The sequence below is a fragment of the Bubalus kerabau genome, chromosome 1, assembly GCF_029407905.1.
Source record: "Bubalus kerabau isolate K-KA32 ecotype Philippines breed swamp buffalo chromosome 1, PCC_UOA_SB_1v2, whole genome shotgun sequence".
Classification (NCBI taxonomy): domain Eukaryota; kingdom Metazoa; phylum Chordata; class Mammalia; order Artiodactyla; family Bovidae; genus Bubalus; species Bubalus kerabau.
In genome coordinates, this window is record NC_073624.1 from 170,675,162 (window position 1) to 170,698,348 (window position 23,187).

Below are 23,187 nucleotides of genomic sequence, written 5' to 3' on the forward strand. Positions count from 1 at the left end.
GCTGATTTGAGGTGACCAGCTGAAATGTGAAATCCCACAGACATTTAATTTTAAAAATAATTTTAAAGTTTTAGCTATTTTTCTTTTGTATCCTCATCTCAAACTCTTCCACAGGCCCTTGGAAAGCCCCCAGACTCCAAGCCAGACGCGCATCCGGCCTGCCGTACAAACATGGCCGGGTACGCGGCAAGCAGCGATGGGGCTTGCAGGGCCCTCGTGCCGGCGGGCGGGAGCTGACACGGGCTCGCACGCAAGCGAAAGGAGGTGGGGCTGAGTCCCAGGCCTGCGCCGTGCACTCCACAGGCAGGGGGCGGGGCGGCGGGGAGCGCGCGCCTGAGGCGGCTGCCGGGCATTGAGGAGTTGGTGCACCAAAGACCTTCCTTCGGGCGCATCTTCCCCGCCGGGTGCGTCCTCACGAGGCACCCCCACTCGGCGGGACCGGGCCAGGGGATGGAGTGGGCCCGCCGACACGGCCGTGGAGGGACCCAGAGGAGACGACCGCGCGAGCCCTGACCCGCTGTCCTCGCCGAAGCGCCCATGGGCGCCTCCCTGCGGGCGGGCCGCGGCTCTGAGGGTGGCGAGCGGCGGGGCCGCGGCGCCGAGGAGGGCTGCGCTCGTGCCCGGCCGCGCACAGGCCGCGCGCGTGCGCTCGCGCTGCAGGGCCGGCCGCGCCCGCCCCTCCTCTCGGCGCCGGCCCGGGAGCCCGGTCCGCGAGCGGCGGCGGCCGGAGGGACGATGAGCGGCGCGGCGCGGTCGGGCCCGGCCCGGCTCGCCGCGTTCGCTCTGCTAACCTGCAGCCTGTGGCCGGCGCGGGCAGACAACGCGAGCCAGGAGTACTACACTGCGCTCATCAACGTGACGGTGCAGGAGCCCGGCCGCGGCGCCCCGCTTACATTCCGCATCGACCGCGGGCGCTACGGACTCGACTCGCCCAAGGCCGAGGTCCGCGGCCAGGTTCTGGCGCCGCTGCCTATCCATGGAGGTGAGTGCCTGGCAGGGAAGAGAGGAGCCGTGGAAGGCGGAGGGGGGCAGGGTTGGTCCTCATCCCCCAGGAGCCACAACCTGGGCATGGAGGCGGCGGATGCGGCGCCCCCACCCCGCCCGGATTGATGCGCCGCTCGGCGGGCGGCCCCAGGGTTGAGGTTCCCGTCGTGTCCTCCCCCGCCTGTTCGCTGCTGGGAATGAGGCTCCAGACGCGTTATTGGGTTCTTCTTTTCTTTTTAAAAAGGCTTTTTTCCCCTGGGTTCAGTTAGCTTGTTTACAGGAAGACATTGAACTGTGAGTTTGCAGGGACAGCTCAGACAAAGGAGGTGGTGGAAGAGTGCAAAACTAGTTCATGATGGATGAAGTCTCAACCTGTATTTCGGAATCCGCACGGGTTCCTTCCCGAAATCACAGACTGCGCTGTATTGAATCTAGAAGGATGAGGCCCTTTTCTACCTTAAAAACGTGCCGTTTTTCTTATGTGACAAGTGGAAGGAGAGTGGAGGAGGAAAATGGGCATCTTCCGTGTTGCTTTTGGCTCTTATTGTGCCCTACCAGCTTTACTGTAATTTGACGCCTGAACATCTGACGTTACTACGAATCCGATACCAATTGGAACCTGTAGCCAAGTCTTCAGGTCATAAGAGTCTGCCAGAGGGGAAATAGGTAAAATTTTTGAGAGTTGTCTTTGAAGCCATTTGGCTTAATCTTACGTCTTCCTATCATTTGCTCTTTAATAATTTAGTATAAAGCATATATTTGTACAAATTTCTGGTAATGTTTTAAAAGAAGCTTTCCCCACACTGTGGAGTATGGTTTTGTTTTTGGCCCACAGCAGACTTTTTGGAAAAATGTCTATCTTCTCCATCTCTACCCACTCTCACCCTGAGAATGCTGAGAGGGGACTTTTTTTAAAGCTGCTTTTCATGTTAAGATGACCTAAACTAGGCAACCTACATAAGGTGTTTGTTTTTATACTCTATAAACTATTAAAACATCACACCACTTCTCAGATATGTGTTTGTGAATGTGCTAAGCTGTTTTTTTCTTTGAGGCAATCTAGCTAGGGAAGAAGAATCAGGAAGGGCTTTCACCAGCCTTTCCTCAGTTTACACCTTCCTTTCAAACGTTCATTTTTACATCAATAATCAGTTGCTTAGTATGCACTTCTCATCTCCACTTTGTTAAAAAAAAAAAAAAGGCAGTTAGGGTCCTGCCTTACCCACAGTAACAACTTTGGCCTTTGGTTCATTCAGTAAATATTTGCTTGCTTGTTCTGTGCCAGTCACTGTGTTTGGGACACAAAATGTTTCCAAACTGTGGCACTGACAATGGTAGTCTGTTTTCTGGGGTTGAGATCTGTGAGGGTCACGTGGAAGGGAAGGAAGAGGGAGAGGCAAACTGTTCTGGAACAAGAACTGGCCCTGTGCAGTATTTTGAAATCTGTGGTTTGTCTTTGGGTTCCTCTAGGCACCTCGAATCCATGATCCTCACTTTAGATACTTGCCTCATAAGTGATCTGTGTTCTGAAACTACTTGTTTCTTGCCTGTCATTCCAAGCAAAGGCCCCATCTTTAGAAAACTTGTTTTAGGTGTTTGTATCGAAGGATATTGGATACTGATAGGTGGAAAAGGCTGGTCTTGTTCCTGTGTCAGTGGGGAGGTTCCAATTGTGCTGTATATAAGCCTTATGTCACTGGCGAAGTACTGTGTGAGTTTAGGAAAGTAATTTGGCCTTTTAGCCTCAATTTTGTCTGCAAAAGGGAATGGTGAAATAGTTATACCTTAAGTTTATTGAGGAGCTTCCCTGGTGGCTTAGATGGTAAAGAATCTGCCTGCAATACTGGAGACATGAATTCAATTCCTAGATTGGGAAGATCCCCTGGAGGAGGGCATAGCAACCCATTCCAGTATTCTTGCCTGGAGAATCCCCATGGACAGAGGAGCCTGGCAATTTGCAAAGGGTTGGACTCGACTGAGCGACTAAGCACAGCACAATACAAGGTTATTGAGAGGCTTAAATGGCGCCTGCGTTCTTACAAGAGGAGATTTGTTAACCTAAATGAATCTCTGTAAATTGGTGGAGTTTCAGACATGGCATCAATGTGAATACATTGGAGCAGTCTTGGAAACTTGAGTCTGCAGTCAGTTCCCCTGGGTGTCTATCTTCTCTTCATTTCCTCTGTTCTCTAGGGGCTCATTTTGTATCCGCTCATCATGAGATTGCTCAAGGTTTTTTCATGGCGTCGGTGGTGGAATCCTGCAGGTAGTTTGGGTCTGGCTTTCTACTAAGGGATCTGCACACATAGGGTCTTTCAATCCAGCAAATACTAATTGAAAACCTGCTGGTCCCAGCCATCATCCAAGGTACTAGGGAAGAGGGATGGGCCCCAGAAATAAGCAAAACAAATTCTTTCTCTTCTTCCTGAAGCTCACGGTCTAGTGGCATTTTTATGTCAGTTTACCTATAAACTATTTCTAAGTCAGTGGACTAACATGAAATCTAAGAAGTTTTTGTGCTTTATCAGCAGGAATTTAGGACTATATTTTGTTTTTTTGTTTTTGTTTCTTCGCCGCGTTATCATTAGCGTGCAGAATCTTTAGTTCCCCCAAACAGGGATCTGGCCCACACCCGCACAGTGGAAATGCAAAGTTCCAACCACTGGACCACCAGGGAAGTCCTAGGAATGTATTTTAAAAAACAAGAATGGTGATAGAAATCTGTTAAAATTTTTCATGTTTAAGAAAATGGCTTATATCTATTATGTCAGTGTGTTCTAATCACTCAGTCATGTCTGGATATTTGCAACCACATGGACTGTAGCCCACCAGGCTCCTCTGTCAATGAGATTTCCCAGGCAAAAATACTGGAATGGGTTGCCATTTCCTCCTCCAGGGGATCTTCCTGAGCCAGGGATGGAACATGGGCCTCCTGCATTGCAGGCAGATTCTTTACCATCTGAGCCACCAGGGAAGCCCTTATGTCTATTACACCCCAATTAAAAAAAAAAAAATAGCTTAAAATTTGAATATTTGGTTATTTCACATTATGATATTCTTGATTTAGTCTCAAATTTTAGTGCTTTTAGAAAAAATAATATATTCTGACTCTTGTGTGCTTGTAATTTTAAATTGAAGAGAATTCTTAATGTGTTTATTGAAGATTTACCGAGTGTTGACACTAAACAAAGTGATGTTCAAATTACAAAAAAAATAGTTATGAGACAGAATTACTGGCAAAAAAAGAACCAGCTGTGGTCAATAGATGGGAAGTTAATAAAAATTTTGAGGACAAGTGTTTGGTGAATATAAAGACAAAAGTAGTTTTCCTAGAGCTTAACATGATAACTCGTTTTAATTCTTTGACTTGGTTGTGAAAGTAAAAACCTTTATAGTTATTTTGCATTCAGTTCAGTTCAGTTCAGTCATGTCCGACTCTTCGCGACCCCATGAATTGCAGCACGCCAGGCCTCCCTGTCCATCACCAACTCCCGGAGCTCACTCAAACTCATGTCCATCGAGTCGGTGATGCCATCCAGCCATCTCATCCTCTGTCGTCCCCTTTTCCTCCTGCCCCCAATCCCTCCCAGCATCAGAGTCTTTTCCAATGAGTCATTATTTCTGTAAATTAGGCATGTATGAATTACTGGACAAGATTTATTTGTCCTATATCTTTAAAGAGCAATTTGGCAATTTCTTCCTAAATGCTTTGGTATTTTAGAAGTACATTTTGAAAAATGTTAAACTTTATAAAATATTTCATAAACAAGTGTTGTACTTTGAAAATACATTCTTTATCATTAGAGTACATTTTAAATGGAGATTTATTTGGTGATAACAAATTTCATATTTTAACTGTAAAGAATTTATTTTTTGAAGTGAACTTTTGCAGGAACATGCCTTATATTTATTCACAGATACTGGTTGTTGTTCATGGTTGCTTTCTTATTACTAACTTACTCAAAGGGTGAGCTTAGATCTAGAAACAAATGTAAAATCTAGCTAGCATTTACTGTGGAACAGACGTTGTAGATGTGCTTTGAGTGTGTGCACACTAACTTTTTGTTTGAGCCTGGAGGTGGGGGTTGGGGGAGAGGCCCTGTTGTTGATGATGTCATTTTGTATGCAGATATGCTGGTGGGAAGAATTTGGTAATAGTCATTTTGCATAGAAATTTTCAGGATTGGATGTTTAAGCCTTGGAGAACAATTTTACCAAGTAATAAATTTTTTTTGGTCATCTAGTTGACTGAAGGGATGTCATAACATTTAAAAAAAACCTTAGATTCTTATGTTTTATATATGTGATTTTGTTGGATGAATCCATTAAACCTAAACTTGGTTTTTAAAATTCTGATTTCAGGGTGAAGGCAATCAATGTGGAAACAAGATCTTGGATGAAAAGGGCCATGATATATTAGATTGTATAATGCCAAAGGCAGGGGCTACCGGATATAGAGATTTCAAAATATTCAGAAAAAAAGTAGGTGTTATCCTGGAATCAGAGACCCTGAAAGGCAAGAGAATTCAGAAGGAGCTGGAGCCTCTAAAAACCAAATTTTGACCTAGAATAGATAACCAAGCAATATATGATAAATTGTATTTGTATTAAATTTTAACAACATTTTGTATTTTTCCTTTGCTTTTTGGATGATTCATTAGCATATAAAATTTGAGTATATATTTTTAAACCTCCACACCAAATATATACATCCTTCCTCCGTTCCATCTTTCTGTTTCTCTTTATAGCAAAGTGTTGTCTGTACTTTCTGCCTTAGAATTTTCATCTTGCTATTCCTCACATTGTGAAGGTCTTTGTTGTGCCAGTGATTTGATAAAGATGTGACATATTTAACTGAAATATTGGACAGCAGGATCCTCAAGATCTCAATGTATGGAATGGTGGGCTGAAACTAAGAGAAAAGTTAATAGAAATTATTGTATAGTCTTGAATTTGGGTAAAGAAAAATTAGCTGCAGTGAAAGGAGTTGAGGGGAAATAAGGCTTCAAGCTGCATTTTATAGGACAAAGCCTCTGTTCACTCACTGACCAGCCCATTCTAATCTTGCATGCATTTGAGCATTGTATCCTGGTAACACAGGTCCCACTTCATTATAGGCCAGGCACACTTTTAGTGCATGTTCGTTTCTGAATATGAGTTTTAAGAGATGAACAAACTACAAAGCATTGTTTTGAATATTATAAAAGGGAAATCCTTCATTTGAAGGAGCATTAGATTAGATGGCTTGTAAGATCCCTCCATCTTGAACAAGGTGTAACTGTAAAATAGTAAGACGAACCTTGTTAAACAAAGTGCCAGATATACCCATTAAGGATACTGTTCTTTTAATGCCAGTCACATGGGCGTGTATGTGTTTCTATGTATACATGCGTATTTTGCAACTATGAAAAGTTTAAACACTTTCAGAATTTGTTTTGTGAGGTAATCTTTTTGATTGAACCATTTGGAAAATACATACAGTTTATCAAATGTCTGTCTTTTCTGGATAGATTTTAATTTTGACAATGGAAAATTATTTTTAAGGCAGTCTTTTAATGTGCTTGTGAATTCTCTCTTTAGATAATTCTCAAAGAAGTCTGGTAGTGTTTTGGACCATGTCCACACCTCTGGGGTGCATTTCCACCTACCAAATCTTAGAGGCAAACTTTAAAAGGATGAGATTTATTCGAAGTACCTAATCGTACCAATCCTCAGAGCTGCTGCTTTTAAGTAAATAGCAACCTTGACTTATTTACAAAATGAATTAAGTTTTCAGGATCATCATTTGTTTGTTTTATCATCCTTAGAGTATTTTATGCACTAAACATTGATTTCTTTTCCATAAGTCATAGTAAGTGTAGCTTTTTTTACTGTTGGAAGCAGTCTTGAACAAAATAAAGGGATCCCTTCAAATGCCAAAGGAAATAAAAAGTCCTTAATAAACTCCTCTGAGCTCGCATTATGCAAGTTCTGTGGTGTGTGTGGAAGATATGGTGTGCAATTGCTGCCTAAGAGAACTTGTCTGGATGGCACAAATAGGACGTGCCATTGTGGATGGTGCAGGCTGTTTGCAGACACCAGCAAGGGCACCGGCTGCATGTTATTGTAAACGGAGTTTGTTGGAATACAGCCCTGTCCATTCATTCACGTGTCTGTGGCTCTGTGGTATACCGACAGGGTTGAGCAGTTATTACAGGAGCCTGTATGACTTCCAAGCCTAAACTGCTTGTTCTCTAGCCCTTTAAGAAAACTTTTGACAAGCCACAATCCATGTTCTAAAGTTTCATTTATACCTTAGTTTTTCCTGTTAAAACTATGTTATGGATTTATGGGTGAGAAGTTGATTCCTAAGTTGTCCCAGACTGTGAGCTCTTGGAACTTAGGGACAGCGTCGTCTTTGTTTTAACCAAATACCTCAAACTGCGCCTGGCGCTAGCAAGCCACTGTAATATGTGGTTGCATTTAACCCTGTGGTGCTTGGTCTGGTAGTGAAACTAATGGCAGGTGTTGCTGGAATCTGTATGATGGGATGGGGATGGTGGGGTGTTGATAGACAAAGTATACTGTAGGGCCTCTGTTACTATGCTAGATCAGTAAATGGTACAAAGATCAGAGAAATGAAAAATTATTTGGACTTGTAGTCTAGAGAGGTTTCATTGAAAATGAGGAAGTTGAAATTAAACTTGATTAGTTCTTCCTCTAGCCATACTAGGCTTACCTTGCCACCTCAAGTGACTGGAAAACCTGACAGTTATGAGACAGCAGTTTTAGAAATAGGTCAGAAAACAGCACAGGACAATGATCCCTGAGAGGAAGGAAATAAACAGCAGAGTTCTGTGACTGCCTCAGCTTACCACCTGGAGAGTTTCTAAACTGAAGCTCAGGGAAGGGGAACCCAGAAAGAATCTAGTGGTCTTCCTGAGTTGATGAGACAGAGTTCAGAGCTGAGAGAGGTGAAGGCAGCTTGAGTAGGCTTGAATGTGTGAGGAGGTCAGTACAGGGGAGGAGGGAGCTGCAAGGGGTTCGTTCACTCAAGCCTTTGATCAAGTACTGTTCTGCTCGTTTTATGGAGACCTGTCAGAAATTAGCAGGTGGAAGAATTCTTGGAGTTCACACAAGGCTGGGAATAGTTCATATTCTCACTAATCAAAGTAGAAAAACCTAATGGATGAGGCATGGAGTAAGGCCCTGGAGAAAAGCCTGTTCTGGACCCACCTACCAAATCTTAGAGGCAAGCCTTAAAAGGATGAGATTTATTTGAAGTACCTAATCGTGAACAAACCCTAACAATGTCTGAAGGAATTACAACAAAGTCCAGCTCCCAAAACCATGAAATTCAATACCAGCATCCAATAAAAAAATGAGCAGACAAGCCAAGTAGAGAAAATATGACCCATAACCAGACAGAAAAGTCTGCAGAAACAGTCCCAGAAGTGGGACAAATGATGGAATTGCAAATAAAAGTGTTGAAAGAGCTATTATAAATATACTCAGTTTGTTCATGGAGGTAAAAGGAAACTTGAACATGACGAGGAGAGAAATGGATCTAAAAATAGACCCACATCAAACTGTGAGCAAGGTGAAAAGGCAACCCTCAGAATGGGAGAAAATAATAGCAAATGAAACAACTGACAAAGGATTCATTCCCCAAATATACAAGCAGCTCATACAGCTCAATATCAGGAAAACAAACAACCCAATCAAAAAGTGGGGAAAAGACCTAAACAGACATTTCTCCAAAGAAGACATGCAGATGGCTAGCAAACACATGAAAAGATGCTCAACATCGCTCATTATTAGAGAAATGCAAATCAAAACTACAATGAGATATCACCTCACACTGGTCAGAATGGCCAACATCAAAAAGTCTACAAACAATAAATGCTGGTGAGGGTGTGGAGAAAAGGGAGCCCTCTTGCACTGTTGGTGGGAATGTAAATTGATACAGCCACTATGGAAGACTGTATGGAGATTCCTTAAAAAACTAGGAATAAAATCACCATATGACCCAGCAATCCCACTCCTAGGCATATACCCTGAGGAAACCAAAATTGAAAAAGACACATGTATCCCATTGTTCATTGTAGCACTGTTTACAATAGCTAGAGCATGGAAGCAACCTAGATGTCCATTGACAGATAAATGGATAAAGAAGTGGTGTATACACACAATGGAATATTACTCAGCCATAAAAAAGAACACCTTTGAGTCAGTTCTAATGAGGTGGATGAACCTAGAATCTATTATACAGAGTGAGGTGAGAAAGATAAATACCATATTCTAATGCATATATATGGAATCTAGAAAGTGGTACTAAAGATATTTACAGGACAGCAATGGAGAAACAGACATAGAGAATAGACTTAGGGATAGAGGGAGAGGGGAGAAGAGGGTGAGATGTATGGAGAGAGTAACATGGAAACTTAAGTGAGTTCAGTTCAGTTCAGTCGCTCAGTCGTGTCCGACTCTTTGAGACCCCATGAACCACAGCACGCCAGGCCTCCCTGTCCATCACCAACTCCCAGAGTCCACCCAAACCCATGTCCATTGAGTTGGAAACGTACTTTACTATATGTAAAATATGTAGCCAACAGGAATTTGCTATATGGCTCAGGAAACTCAGACAAGGGCTCTGTATCAACCTAGGGGGTGGGATGGGGAGAGAGGTTCAAAAGGAAGGGGGTATATGTATACCTATGGCTGATTCATGTTGAAGTTTGACAGAAAATAGCAAAATTCTGTAAAGCAATTATCCTTCAATAAAATAAATACAATTTTAAAAAGTAGACCCACATCAAACTTCTAGCAGTAAACTCAAACCTGAAAAAGTGTAAGATTTTTATTGATAGAGAAAAGAAGAAAGTGTGTACTGAGAGGATGATATTTCCTGCTTTGGTGATCTCTCTTTATCCCAAACAGTGATATAGTTAACATATACTGGGTACATACTCTCTGCCAAGAATGGTGCCAAGTATTGTACATGGAGTATCATTGAATTCTTGTAACAGCTCTAGGTGGTACGATATCCTCATTCTGTGGATGGGAATTCAAGGCACTCCAGTCTCTTAGTGTTTTTTATTTTTTCTTTATAGCACTTAATATGGTTGGAAATTGTGTATCTATCTTGTTTGCTTCTGAAGGCAGAGATCCTGGTGTCCACTTTTGTATACTCAGTGCTCAGTGTTGAGCCTGGAACATAGGAGGGTGGTACTGGTAATTAGTGATGGACAAATTAAAGTGAGTGAGGTAATCCACCAGCTGAATCTTGTGGTGATTCAGAAGAGTTTGGATTTGATGTAGGTCTGTGTGACTACAGAGCTCATACTTCCAGCATGTCTTGTACCACTTCTAAAGTGAGTTTAGTAAATTATGAATGATCTACTTCGTGGAATGTTACACAACCATTAAAGGGGATCATGTGAAAGTTAGGTATATCCTACAAAAGTAATATCTTTACAGTGGACAGGGACTCAAAGTAATATGCAAAAATAAAAATGGCTGTGTTGTATCTGTTGGGTCATGGGTAACGTTTCTCATTTTTTTTTTTCTCATTTTTTTGAAGTTATTTTTATACAAAACCTTCTTCACAGAGGGAAAGTCATACTCTCTAAAGGGAACAAGTAAGTGTCTAAAGTTGATTTTTTTTTTGTAAAGTTTATTCCCTAGCTTCAAGAAAAAATTGAATTAATTCCAAACCATGGTTAGAATGAGTAGAAAACTGAGAGATGACTAGAAATATGCTGAAAAGTGCATGTTTTTCCCCAGTAAGAAAAGAGTTAAGACCAAGTATTCTTGTCTTAACAGGAATCAAGCTAAAATGTGGCATCGTTTTTATTTATTTATTTATTTTTTTTTTTTTTGATGCATATAATTTCTTTTTTTTTTATTTATTTATTTTTTTTTTTTTAATTTTATTTTATTTTTAAACTTTACATAACTGTATTAGATTTGCCAAATATCAAAATGAATATTTTTAATTGAAGGATAATTGCTTTACAGTATTGTGTTGGTGTCTGCCATACACCAACGTGAATCAGCCATAGGTATACACACGTCCCCTCCCTATTGAACCTCCCTCCCACCTCCCACCCCATCCCACTCTTCATTGGGTTTGAGCTCCCTGAGTCATACAGCAAATTCCCACTGGCTATCTGTTCTACATACGGTAATGTATATTCTTCCATACTACTCTTTCCATTTGTCCCACCCTCTCCTTTGCCCCCTGTGTCCAGAAGTCTGTTCTCTATGTCTGAGTCTCCATTGCTGCCCTGCAGATAGGTTCATCAGTGCCATCTTTCTAGATTCCATATGCTATGCTATGCTATGCTAAGTCACTTCAGTCGTGTCCGACTCTGTGTGACCCCATAGACGGTAGCCTACCAGGCTCCCCCGTCCCTGGGATTCTCCAGGCAAGAACACTGGAGTGGGTTGCCATTTCCTATGTGTTAATATATGACACTTGTTTTTCTCTTTTTGACTTACTTTACTCTGTATCATAAGCTCTAGGTTCATCTGCCTCATTAGAACTGACTCAAATATGTTCCTTTTTATGGCTGAGTAATATTCCATTGTATATATGTACCACAACTTTATCCATTCATCTGTCAATGGACATCTGGGTTGCTTCCATGTCCTAGCTATTGTAAATACTGCTGCAATGAACACTGGGGTACATGTGTCTTTTTTCAGTTATGGTTTTCTCAGGGTATATGTGTGGCATCATTGTGGCATCATTTTGAGCAGTTAGTGAATCCTAGAAAGGGACAGGACTTTTCTATAATATTTTTATTATGATGATATTGATGCTTTTATTTTATTTTGGTTTTCCCTATTTAAAATCAGTCTGTATTTAAAGCATGAAGACTTAACTATGGGTAATCTCCACTTTTCGAAAGTTCATCTTATGCCATTTTGCTTTTATGAAAGACCTACATTAGTACCTATTTTTGATAACCAAATGAAACCTCAAGAGGATTTTCACTTTTAGCAGAAAAAAGGCCAGAAGCAAAAATAGCATTCAGCGTTTGTTTTGTAGCAAGGCGAGAGCCATTGTAGAGGCGGCCACACTGGGAGCAGTGAGACCAGCCTCCCCAAAGCTCCTTCCCCTGGAACAACACTCAGCATCTAAACATTGAGCCGCCATAGTTGTAAAACATGTCTCTGAGCATCTGTGCTCTATCTTGATTTATTTTGCAGGTCCATTAGCAAGATGTGTCCTCCAATAATTGTTTCTTCCTTTTTTGACATTTTGGTTTACAGTAAGCTTTTCCTGTTTCCACTTCTCCTGTCACTTCTTTCTATGTCTTTACTTTTAGCCCAGTCTTCTCTGAGCTCTGGATTCATATATTCAACGGCCTACTTGGTATTTTTAACTTAAATTTCCCAAGAACATCTCCAGATTGATAAATGGAGCTTTTGATGTGTGTGTGTATATACATATATATATGTATATATATATCCTGTCTACTACCACTGTTTTCGGGGCTTTCCTGGTGGCTCAAATGGTGAAGAATCTGCCTGCAATGCAGGAGACCCAGGTTCAATCCCTGGGTCGGAAAGATCCCCTGGAGAAGGGAATGACTACCCACTCTAGTATTCTTGCCTGGAGAATTCCATGGACAGAGGAGCCTAGTGGGCTGCAGTCCATGAGGTTGCAAAGAGTTGGACACAATTGAGTGACTAATACCTGTTTTCTAGTCTTCCCCATCTCAGCAAATGACATCGCGGTCCACTCTTGTTATTTAAACAAATTTAAGAGTCATCCTAGCTTCTTTTTCTTACATTCCACTTCTGATTTATCCTTCACATTTTACTGTCAGTGTGTATCATATCTATCTGTTGCTTGCCATTTTCACTCCTGTCATCGTAGTACAGACAGTTGCCATCTCTCTGGTCTTCCTGCTTCTTAACTTCTGTCAGTCGTTTCTCCCCAGTAGCCACAGTGATCTTGAAACTTCACCCAGTCTTGTCACTGCTTGCTTAAATTACCCCCTCAGTGGCTTCTTCTAATCCTTAGACTGGAAATCTGAACTCCAAGGCACCTCCTGATTGGTCCGGTCCCAGCCTTTCCCTCCCTCAGGCCATTCATCTCTCCCTTGCTCACCATGCTGAAGCTACCTGTATTTTGATACTCTCGTTCCTAGGGCCTCTATGTTTTCTTTACACTGTGTGCCTTCTTGCTGGTATCCCACTCACCTCTACCTCCTACTCTTCACATTTTGTTTGCTGTATTAATAGAGCTTTATGGTTCTTTGATTTTGTATGCTGCCGCTGCTGAGTCGCTTCAGTTGTGTCCAACTCTGTGCTACCTTATAGATGGCAGCCCACCAGGCTCCTCTGTCCATGGGATTCTCCAGGCAAGAACACGAGTGGGTTGCCATTTCCTTCTCCAATGCATGAAAATGAAATCGCTCAATTGTGTCCGACTCTTTGTGACCCCATGGACTACACCCTACCAGGCTCCTCAGTCCATGGGATTTTCCAGGCAAGACTACTGGAGTGGGTTGCCATTGCCTTCTCCTTGATTCTGTATAATGGCCAGTTAAAAGGGCCATGGAGATGGAGACATGGGGAAGGAATTGTAGAATCTAAGAACTTAATGGTCATCTGTAATCATCAAGTCTAGCCACTCATCTCAGGCCTCAGCATTCCTATCCAGTGGTTTTACAGCTCACACTTGAACAAATGAGTGGCTACCACATTCATCTCTGGAAACCAGAATGTTAGAAAGTCTTTTTTTCGTCTGCAGAAGAAAAATTGGTTCAAAATTTGTAGAGAGTTGTTAATTTCCTTGTCTGATTCAAGTCCTCTAACCCTTAGACTTCATGTTCTTTTTCTGTTCTTAAGAATATAGTATTTTAAACCACAGAACGTGGCATTCCACTTAAAGGATACAGTGAGTTCAGTAAAGTCCCACAAAAATTCATGTCCACCTGGCACTTCAGAATGCGATCTTATTTGCAAATAAGATCTTTGCAGATGTAAGTAGTTAAGGATCAAGATAAGATCATACTAGTTTACCGCTGCTGCTACTGCTAAGTCACTTCAGTCATGTCCAAATCTGTGCAACTCCATAGACGGCAGCCCACCAGGCTCCCCCATCCCTGGGATTCTCCAGGCAAGAGTACTGGAGTGGGGTGCCATTGCCTTCTCCGATACTAGTTTATGGTGGACCCTAAATCCAGTGACTTATAAGGAGAAGAGAGAATACAGAGAAACACACAAAGATAAAGGCCATGGGAAGATAGAGGTTGAAATAAGAGTTATGCTGCCACAGCTAGGGAGTGCCAAGGATTGCTGGCAACCACTGGAGGCTAGGAGAGAGGCATAGGACTCTTTTTCCCTTGGAGTCTCCAGAAGGAGCCAACTGTACCGACACCTTGATCTTGACTTCTGCTCTCCTGAATTAGGAGGAAATACATCTATGTTGTTTTAAGCCACACATGGACAGATGGTCAGTACCGAAATGAGATTGATTATATTCTTCGCAGCTGAAGATGGAGAAGCTCTATACAGTCAGCAAAAACAAGACTCGGAGCTGACTGTGGCTCAGATCATGAACTCCTTATTGCCAAATTCAGACTTAAATTGAAGAAAGTAGGGGAAACCACTACATCATTCAGGTATGACCTAAATCAAATCCCTTATGATTATAGAGTAGAAGTGAGAAATAGATTCAAAGAATTAGATCTGATAGAGTGACTGAAGAACTATGGATGGAGGTTTGTGACATTGTACAAGAGACAGGGATCATGACCATCCTCAAGAAAAAGAACTGCAAAAAAGCAAAATGGCTGTCTGAGGAGGCCTTACAAATAGCTGAGAAAAGAAGAGAAGTGAAAAGCAAAGGAGAAAAGGAAAGATACACCCATTTGAATGCAGAGTTCCAAAGAATAGCAAGGAGAGATAAGAAAGCCCTCCTCAGTGATCAGTGCAGAGAAATAGAGAAAATGGAAAGACTAAAGATCTTTTCAAGAAAATTAGAGATACCAGGGGAACACTTCATGCAAAGATGGGCTCAAAAAAGGACAGAAATGATATGCACCTAACAGAAGAAGATATTAAGAAGAGGTGGCAAGAATACACAGAAGAACTGTACAAAAAAGATCTTCACAACCCAGATAATCATGATGGTGTGATCATTCACCTAGAGCCAGACATCCTGGAATGCGAAGTCAAGTGGGCCTTAGAAAGCATCATTATGAACAAAGTTAGTGGAGGTGATGGAACTCCAGTTGAGCTATTTCAAATCCTGAAAGATGATGCTGTGAAAGTGCTGCACTCAATATGCCAGCAAATTTGGAAAACTCAACAGTGGCCATAGGACTGGAAAAGGTCAGATTTCATTCCAGTCCCAAAGAAAGGCAATGCCAAAGAATGCTCAAACTACTGCACAGTTGTACTCATTTCACACGCTAGTAAAGTAATGCTCAAAATTCTCCAAGCCAGGCTTTGGCAGTACGTGAACCATGAACTTCCAGATGTTCAAGCTGGATTTTGAAAAGGCAAAGGAGCCAGAGATCAAACTGCCAACATCCGTTAGATCATTGAAAAAGCAAGAGAGTTCCAGAAAAACATCTATTTCTGCTTTATTGACTACGCCAAAGCCTTCGACTGTGTGGATCAAAACAAACTCTGGGAAATTCTTAAAGAGATGGGAATACCAGACCACCTAACCTGCCTCTTGAGAAATCTGTATGTAGGTCAAGAAGCAACAGTTAGAACTGAACATGGAACAACAACTGGTTCCAAATAAGGAAAGGAGTACGTGAGGCTGTATATTGTCACCCTGCTTATTTAACTTTAATGCAGAGTACATCATGAGAAATGTCAGGCTGGATGAAGCACAAGCTGGAATCAAGATTGCCAGGAGAAATATCAATAACCTCAGATGTGCAGATAACACCACCCTTATGGCAGAAAGCAAAGAACTGAAGAGCCTCTTGATGAAAGTAAAAGAGGAGAGTGAAAAAGTTGGCTTAAAACTCAACATTCAGAAAACAAAGATCATGGCATCTGATCCCATCACTTCATGGCAAATAGATGGGGAAACAGTGGAAAGTGACAGACTTTATTTTGGGGGGCTCCAAAATCACTGCAGACGGTTACTGCAGCCATGAAATTAAAAGGCACTTACTCCTTGGGAAAAAAGTTATGACCAACATAGATAGCATATTAAAAAGCAGAGACATTACTTTGCCAACAAAGGTCTGTGTATAGTCAAAGCTATGATTTTTCCAGTAGTCATGTATGGATGTGAGAGTTGGACTATAAAGAAAGCTGAGTGCCGAAGAATTGATGCTTTTGAACTGTGGTGTTGGAAAAGACCTTTGAGAGTCCCTTGGATTGCAAGGAGATCCAACCAGTCCATCCTAAAGGAAATCAGTCCTGAATATTCATTGCAAGGACTGATGCTGAAGCTGAAACTCCCAGTACTTTGGGCACCTCATGTGAAGAACTGATTCATGTGAAAAGCCCCTGATGCTGGGAAAGATTGAAGGCAGGAGGAGAAGGGGATGACAGAGGATGAGATGGTTGGATGGCATCACCGACTTGATGGACATGGGTTTGAGTAAACTCTTGGAGTTGGTGATGGACAGGGAGGCCTGGTGTGCTGCAGTCCACGGGGTTGCAAAGAGTTGGACGCATCTGAGCGACTGAACTGAACTGACTGGAGCCACAAGGTTTGTAGTCATTTGGTACGGCAGCCAGAAGAAATTAATGCAAAGAGAAAGCAAAATTGGACAGCACTGCAGTTTGGTTTCACCAGTACAGAAGAGAGAACAACTTTCTTCCTCATCATTCTGAACACATGCCTAGAGTCATATAGGTTATTTTGGTAGCCTTAACCACTGACTCATACTGAGATTTCTGCTGATTAGACCTTCTAGGACTTTTTCATAGAGGTCGCCCTAAATCGAGTGATTTTATCTTTTCTGGATTTAGGCTGTTCATCAGCCTTTCAGGATACTTTTTGAATCCTGATCTGTCATCCAGTTTTTACTCTTCGTAGCAGCTGTGTGTCAGCCATGAACGTGATGAGCATACTTTCTGTATCTTCACCTAAGTGGTTCTTAACCTTCTGTGGTTGTGGATTCAAGACTTTAATGAAAGCTGTGGACCTTTCTGATGAAAAGTACTTATTTATGTATATATACACCGAGTTTTCAGTAAGAGTTAGGATGTTCAGATGCCTCTTGAAGCCTCAAGTGTGGTCCATAGACCCAAAGTTAAGAATACTGATGTAGGTTATTGATAAAAGTATCAAATATCAAAGAGTGTGAATGAACAGACCCTTGTAGTGTGTTCCTAAAAACCTTCTAAGATGGTTGACATTATTCCATTACTCGACACTTCTGGGGAGTGGAGTGGGCATTTCATAGTTTACTAATTTATTTTACTGACTTTGCATTTAGTATTGTACATATTTCTTTGTCTTATGTCGTAAAAGCCAATCAAGTTCTTTGATTAAAAAATATATATATATATACACACATATATACACACACACACACACACACACACACACACATATATATATATATATATATATAGTATTTACTTTGTTCCTGATTTGCTGGGAAGGAGAAGAAGTCTTTATGGTTTAACCATAGTATGTTATTTTCTTGTTGCCCCTGTGATCAGTTATCTCAAACCAGGTGGCATAAAAGAACATAGATTTATTTCCTTACAGTTCTGAGAGTAAGAAGTCCTAAATGGGTCTCAGTGGGCTAAAATCAAGGTGTTGGGCAAAACTGCATTCCTTATGGAAGATCTGAGGGAGAATCCATTTCCTTGTTTTTTTCCAGCTTCTAGAGACTGCCTCGGAGAGGGCAATGGCACCCCACTCCAGTACTCTTGCCAGGAAAATCCCATGGGCAGAGGAGCCTGGTAGGCTGCAGTCCTTGGGGTTGCTAAGAGTCGGACACAACTGAGCGACTTCACTTTGACTTTTCACTTTCATGCATTGGAGAAGGAAATGGCAACCCACTCCAGTGTTCTTGCCTGGAGAGTCCCAGGGAGGGAGCTTGGTAGGCTGCCGTCTATGGGGTCACACAGAGTCGGACACGACTGCAGTGCCTTAGCGGAGACTGCGTGCATTCATTAGCTCATGGCCCCTTCCTCTTCGAAATCAGTAGTGAGCTTTTTTCAGAGCTTTCTGTGACTCTCATCTTCTACCTCTCTTCTACACTTAAGACCCTGTGATCACATTGGGCCCACCCACATGTAATCTTACATGTGGGCTTCCCTGGTGGCTCAGACAGTAAAGGATCTGCCTGTAATGCAGGAGACCTGGGTTCGATCCCTGGGTGGGGAAGTTACCCTGTAGAAGGGAATGGCAACCCACTCCAGTATCCCAGCCTGGAGAAGTCCTTGGGCAGAGGAGCCTGGTGGGCTACAGTCCATAGGGTGGCAAAGAGTTGGTAATGACTGAGCGATATTCACTTTTACCCACATAATCCAAGGTAATCTCTTTATTTTAAAGTCAGCTAATTACCAACCTTAATTCCCTCTTGTCATGTAACCTAACGTATTCACGGGTCCCAAGGATCAAGATGGAGACATCTCGGGATGGAGAGCATTACTCATCCTTCTGCACGTAGTGAACCTGTGTAGGCATCCCATGATTTAAGTGTCTACAAATTATTCCTTTAGTAATTATTTCTGACATTTGCTAAGGATTAATAGGACCCTAAGGAACTCATAACTTCCACAGCCCTTGTTTATCAGTTTATAAACAATGAAATGCTATTTACACAGGTTAGTTTTCTGATACCTTTCTTCTATGATTCCTCAAAGTTCCTTCAGTGATGCAGTTTCTTTTTTGAATGTTGTCACCAGACTATAGTTCATCTGGATCAGAAATCCCAACTCATGTGGTTCAGCTGCTTCAAATACTCATTCAGCAAATAATTATTAAACACCTAGTATATACCAGGCTTAAAATACCTCAGCAGCAGCCATGGTGCTGATCTCACAGGATGCCTAGTGCTGAGGGGCGGCCTGAGCGGAGTCTCTGCGGGGCTAGGCCGCCCAAAGCCGCTGCCGGTGGTCGGGACTGCGGGCTGCGGCCGGGTCCTTGGCGCGCAGCGACCGGAGGAGGAGCACGTGTTTCTGGAGCAGAGATGGCTACCACGGGATGACATGGTTGCGGCTGCCTGAAGAGGCATTGCTGGCTTGGGAAGCAGCTTCAGAAGGATGAGCCCAGAGACGGAGGTGGGAGTCGGGCAGTGACCAGTGCCCCCAGTTACATGTGCGGAGCCAGCGGTGGTGGCAGATTGGCCCCAGGGTGACCACAGCAGCAGAAAGCCTGGGGTACCCTTGGCCCCTGGGTGGCAGACGGGCTCCGTGACAGACAGCGGCTCCAGGGTGGCCGACTGCAGTGGTGAAGCTGGGGTGCCCTCAGCTCCTGGGCCTCATCCTATGTCAGCTTCATGCACTCATTTCACATACCAGCAAATTATGCTCAAAATCCTTCAAGCTAGAAATCAGCAGTATTTGAGCAGTATGTGACCTTCCATATGTACAAGCTGGGTTTAGAAAAGGCAGAGGAACCAGACATCAAATGCCAACGAATGCTGGATCAGAAAAAACAAGGCAATTCCAAAAAAAAAAAAAATGTGCTTCACTGACTAAGCTAAAGCCTTTGACTATGTGGGTCACAACAAACTGGAAAATTCTCAAGGAAATGGGAATACCAGACCACCTTACCTGCCTCCAGAGAAACCTGTATGCAGGAGAAGAAACAACAGTTAGAACCAGACATGAAACAAACCGGTTCAGAATTGGGAAAGGAGTACATCAAGGCTGTATATTGTCACCCTGCTTTATTTAACTTATATGCAGAGTACATCATACGAAATCCCAGAATCAAGATTGCCAGGAGAAATATCAATAACCTCAGATATGCAGATGATACCACTTTAATGGCAGAAAGTGAAGAGGAACTAAAGAGCCTCTTGATTAAAGTGAAAGAGGACAAGGAAAAAACTGGCTTAAAACTCAACATTCAAAAAACTAAGATCATGGCATCCAGTCCTGTCACTTCATGGCAAATAGATGGAAATGTGGAGAAGTTGTCATATTTCATTTTCTTGGGCTCCAAAATCAATGCGAATGGTGTCTACAGTTACAAAATTAAAAGATACTTGCTCCTTGGAAAAATACCTATGACAAACCTAGACAGTGTATTACAAAGCAGAGACATCACTTTGCCAACAGAGGTCCATCTAGTCAAAGCTATGGTTTTTCTAGTGGTCATGTATGGATGTGAGAGTTGGACCATAAAGAAGGCTGAGTGCTGAAGAATTGATGCTTTCAACTGTGGTGTTGGAGAAGACTCTTGAGAGTCCCTTGGACTGCAAGGAGATCAAGCCAGTCAATCCTAAAGGAAAACAGTCCTGAATATTCATTGGAAGGACTGATGGGGAAGCACCAATACTTCACCCACCTGATGAGAGGAGGGCAAGAGGAGAAGGGGGGCAACAGAGGATGAGATGTTTGGATGGCATTACTGACTCAGTGGACATGAGTAGGAAATAGTGATTTACAGAGAAGCCTGGCATGCTGCAGTGCATGGGGTCATAAAGAGTCAGACATGACTTAGTGACTGAACGGCAGGAAGTATATAGCAGGCAGAACAAGAAGTTCCTGCATTCTATCTGGTGCAAGCAGCAAGGTAGTCAGCCCCTGTGTATTGTGTCGTGGTGAAAACAGACATTAAACAAATAATAACACAAGAATTATTTAATAATAATTCTTGGGGAAAGGATCAAGATGCTGAGAGCATAAATGAGAAGATAACCCAGTCTAGGTTGGTCAGGGAATACTTCTCTGAAGAAATGATGTTTAAGCTGAGGATAAAGCATGAGCAGATATTAAACAAAGAGGGACATGGAATGGAAGACCAGTTCAGGCTAGGAACATATATGAAAACTGAAAGTGATATTTAAAAAAACAACGACAGCAACCTTGGAATGCTTGAGTTTAGAGAGTAAGGGGGAGAATGGTATATAGCAGAGATGAAAATGTGGGTCAGTACTTTTTAGGCTGTGTTCCAATTTTTTACTTTATCCCAAGGGGAATAGAAAACTGTTGAAGGGTTGGTTGGTTTAATTTTTTTTGGTTTCACTGAGTCTTTGTTGCCACACTCGGGCTTTCTCTGGTTGCAGTAAGTGGAGGCTGCTTCGCTGCAGTGGTTGGGGTTCTTTCTGCAGTGGTTTCTCTTGGTGCGGCGCACAGGCCCTAGGCTCACGGGCTCTGTTAGTTGAGACTCACAGACTCATTAGTTGCGGCTCAGGCTCAGTAACTGTGGTGCATGGGTTTGCTTGCTCTGTGGCATGTGGAATCTTTCCAGCCCAGGGATCAAACCCATGTCCCTGCTTTGGCAGGAGGATTCTTATCCACTGTACCACCAGGGAAGTCTCTTACAAGTATGGTAAAATACACATAACATAAAGTCTACCATCTTAACCACCTTAGGCATGGGATATTTTAGTAGTGCTGCATAGATGCACATTATTGTGCAACCAGTCTCCAGAACTGTTTTCATCTTGAAAAACTGAAACTGCATACCCATTAAACAACTAGAATTTCCTTCTTTCCCTGGCCCCTGGAACCCATCCTTCTACTTTCTGTCTCTATGAATTTGACTGCTCTAGAAACCTCATATAAGTGGAGTCATACAGTATTCATTTGCTAGAACACACAGAAAAATGTACAGTCAAAAGCCTGCAGCTTGATGAATAACTCTAGCAAACACATTGATGTCACTCTGAACCTTGTCAAGAAATAGAGCGTTAGCAGCTCCACAGAGCTTCCTGGATATCCCCTTTCAATCACTATTTCTCCCCCCTCTCTCCCCCAAAGTAAATACTATTCTGACTGAACACTAGAGATTATGCCTGTTTTTTAACTTATATACATAGAATCATGGTATGTATTATTTTTCATCTTATGATTAGTTTCTTTTGCTCACTTCATGTTGGTGAGATAAATTCATGTCGTTGCATATAGCAGTAATTTGTCAGTGATCCAGTGCATGAATATACTGCATTTTACCTATTTTGCTGTTGAAGGACATGTGGGATGCCCGCTTTTTAGCAGTTACAACCAATGCTGTCATAAAGATTGTGTACGTGTCTTTTGTTACACGTATATAACATTTTATTGAGTATATGCTTGCTGCTGCTAAGTCGCTTCAGTCGTGTCCGACTCTGTGCGACCCCATAGACGGCAGCCCACCAGGCTCCCTCCGTCCATGGGATTTTCCAGGCAAGAGTACTGGAGTGGGTTGCCATTAGGAGTGGAATTATTCTCTCCCTCTCAGTTTTCTTACAAGCCTGATATGCCCATAACAATTCACCATCTTTCCTCCAAAAATCTGTTCCTCCTCCGGTGTTTGCTGTTTCAGTCAGCACAGACTTTTACCCCCATATCTAATTAATTACCAACTCCTGTTGATCCATATTCTTTAACATCTCTAAAACGTGTCTCCATTCCTCTCCACATCCACTGCAACCTTCTAATCTCTTACCTGAACTGTGGCTTCCTAACTGGCTTCCTGTGTCTCCTGGCACTCTCTCACTGTAGTACCGGGAGGCACACTTTTTTGGTTGTGTGTGTACATTTATCCCCAATATATGTATTATACTTATAAATGTTAAACCACACTACTGGTTTTCTTTGACATAGTACCTTAAAGTGTAACACTTAGGTTAATAGTTAATAATAGCTATAATACGTCTGTATTTCTCATAGTCTTTTGTGATCATTTCCTATTTGACGGTGTTCTTTTCCAAATCGGATTAGTTGGGGTTTTTTTAAAACCTATTATGGTTAGTGAAAAAGGGCTTGTATAGGAATAGAAATGTCAGCTGTGCCAATTTATTTTTGCTTTATTTTGTAGGGACTTTTTTAAGGCATTTGTCCATTTTATGAGAGACAGTTTAGTTAAAAGTAGATGGTACACAACCATCTGACATGGATTAAGGAAAGAAGCCAGTGTTAATCCGTAATCAAATGTCATTAATTCGTAATTTCTTATTTATTATAAGAGTGATTTTGTTGTTGTTGTTGAAGTAAATTTAGAAAGGTCACTAGATACATACACACACACAGTCAATTGTACTTCTGTGTGCCAGAGCAAACAATTAGAAAATGTATTTTTAATATAATTTAAAATGTTATGGGCCCTGAGAACTA

At 42.2% G+C, this 23,187-nt stretch overlaps 1 protein-coding gene across 3 annotated transcripts in view; it reads left to right on the forward strand.

The window, feature by feature from the left end:
• The first annotated feature begins 306 nt into the window (after positions 1-306).
• Positions 307-23,187, forward strand: part of RNF130 (ring finger protein 130) — a 142,840-nt gene continuing 119,959 nt past the window's right edge. For all 3 annotated transcript variants that reach the window (XM_055539100.1, XM_055539106.1, XM_055539112.1), the window contains exon 1: positions 307-982. In XM_055539100.1, the coding sequence (XP_055395075.1) occupies positions 538-982 (445 nt within the window). In that variant the 5' untranslated portion in view covers positions 307-537. The remainder of the gene's footprint in view (positions 983-23,187) is intronic.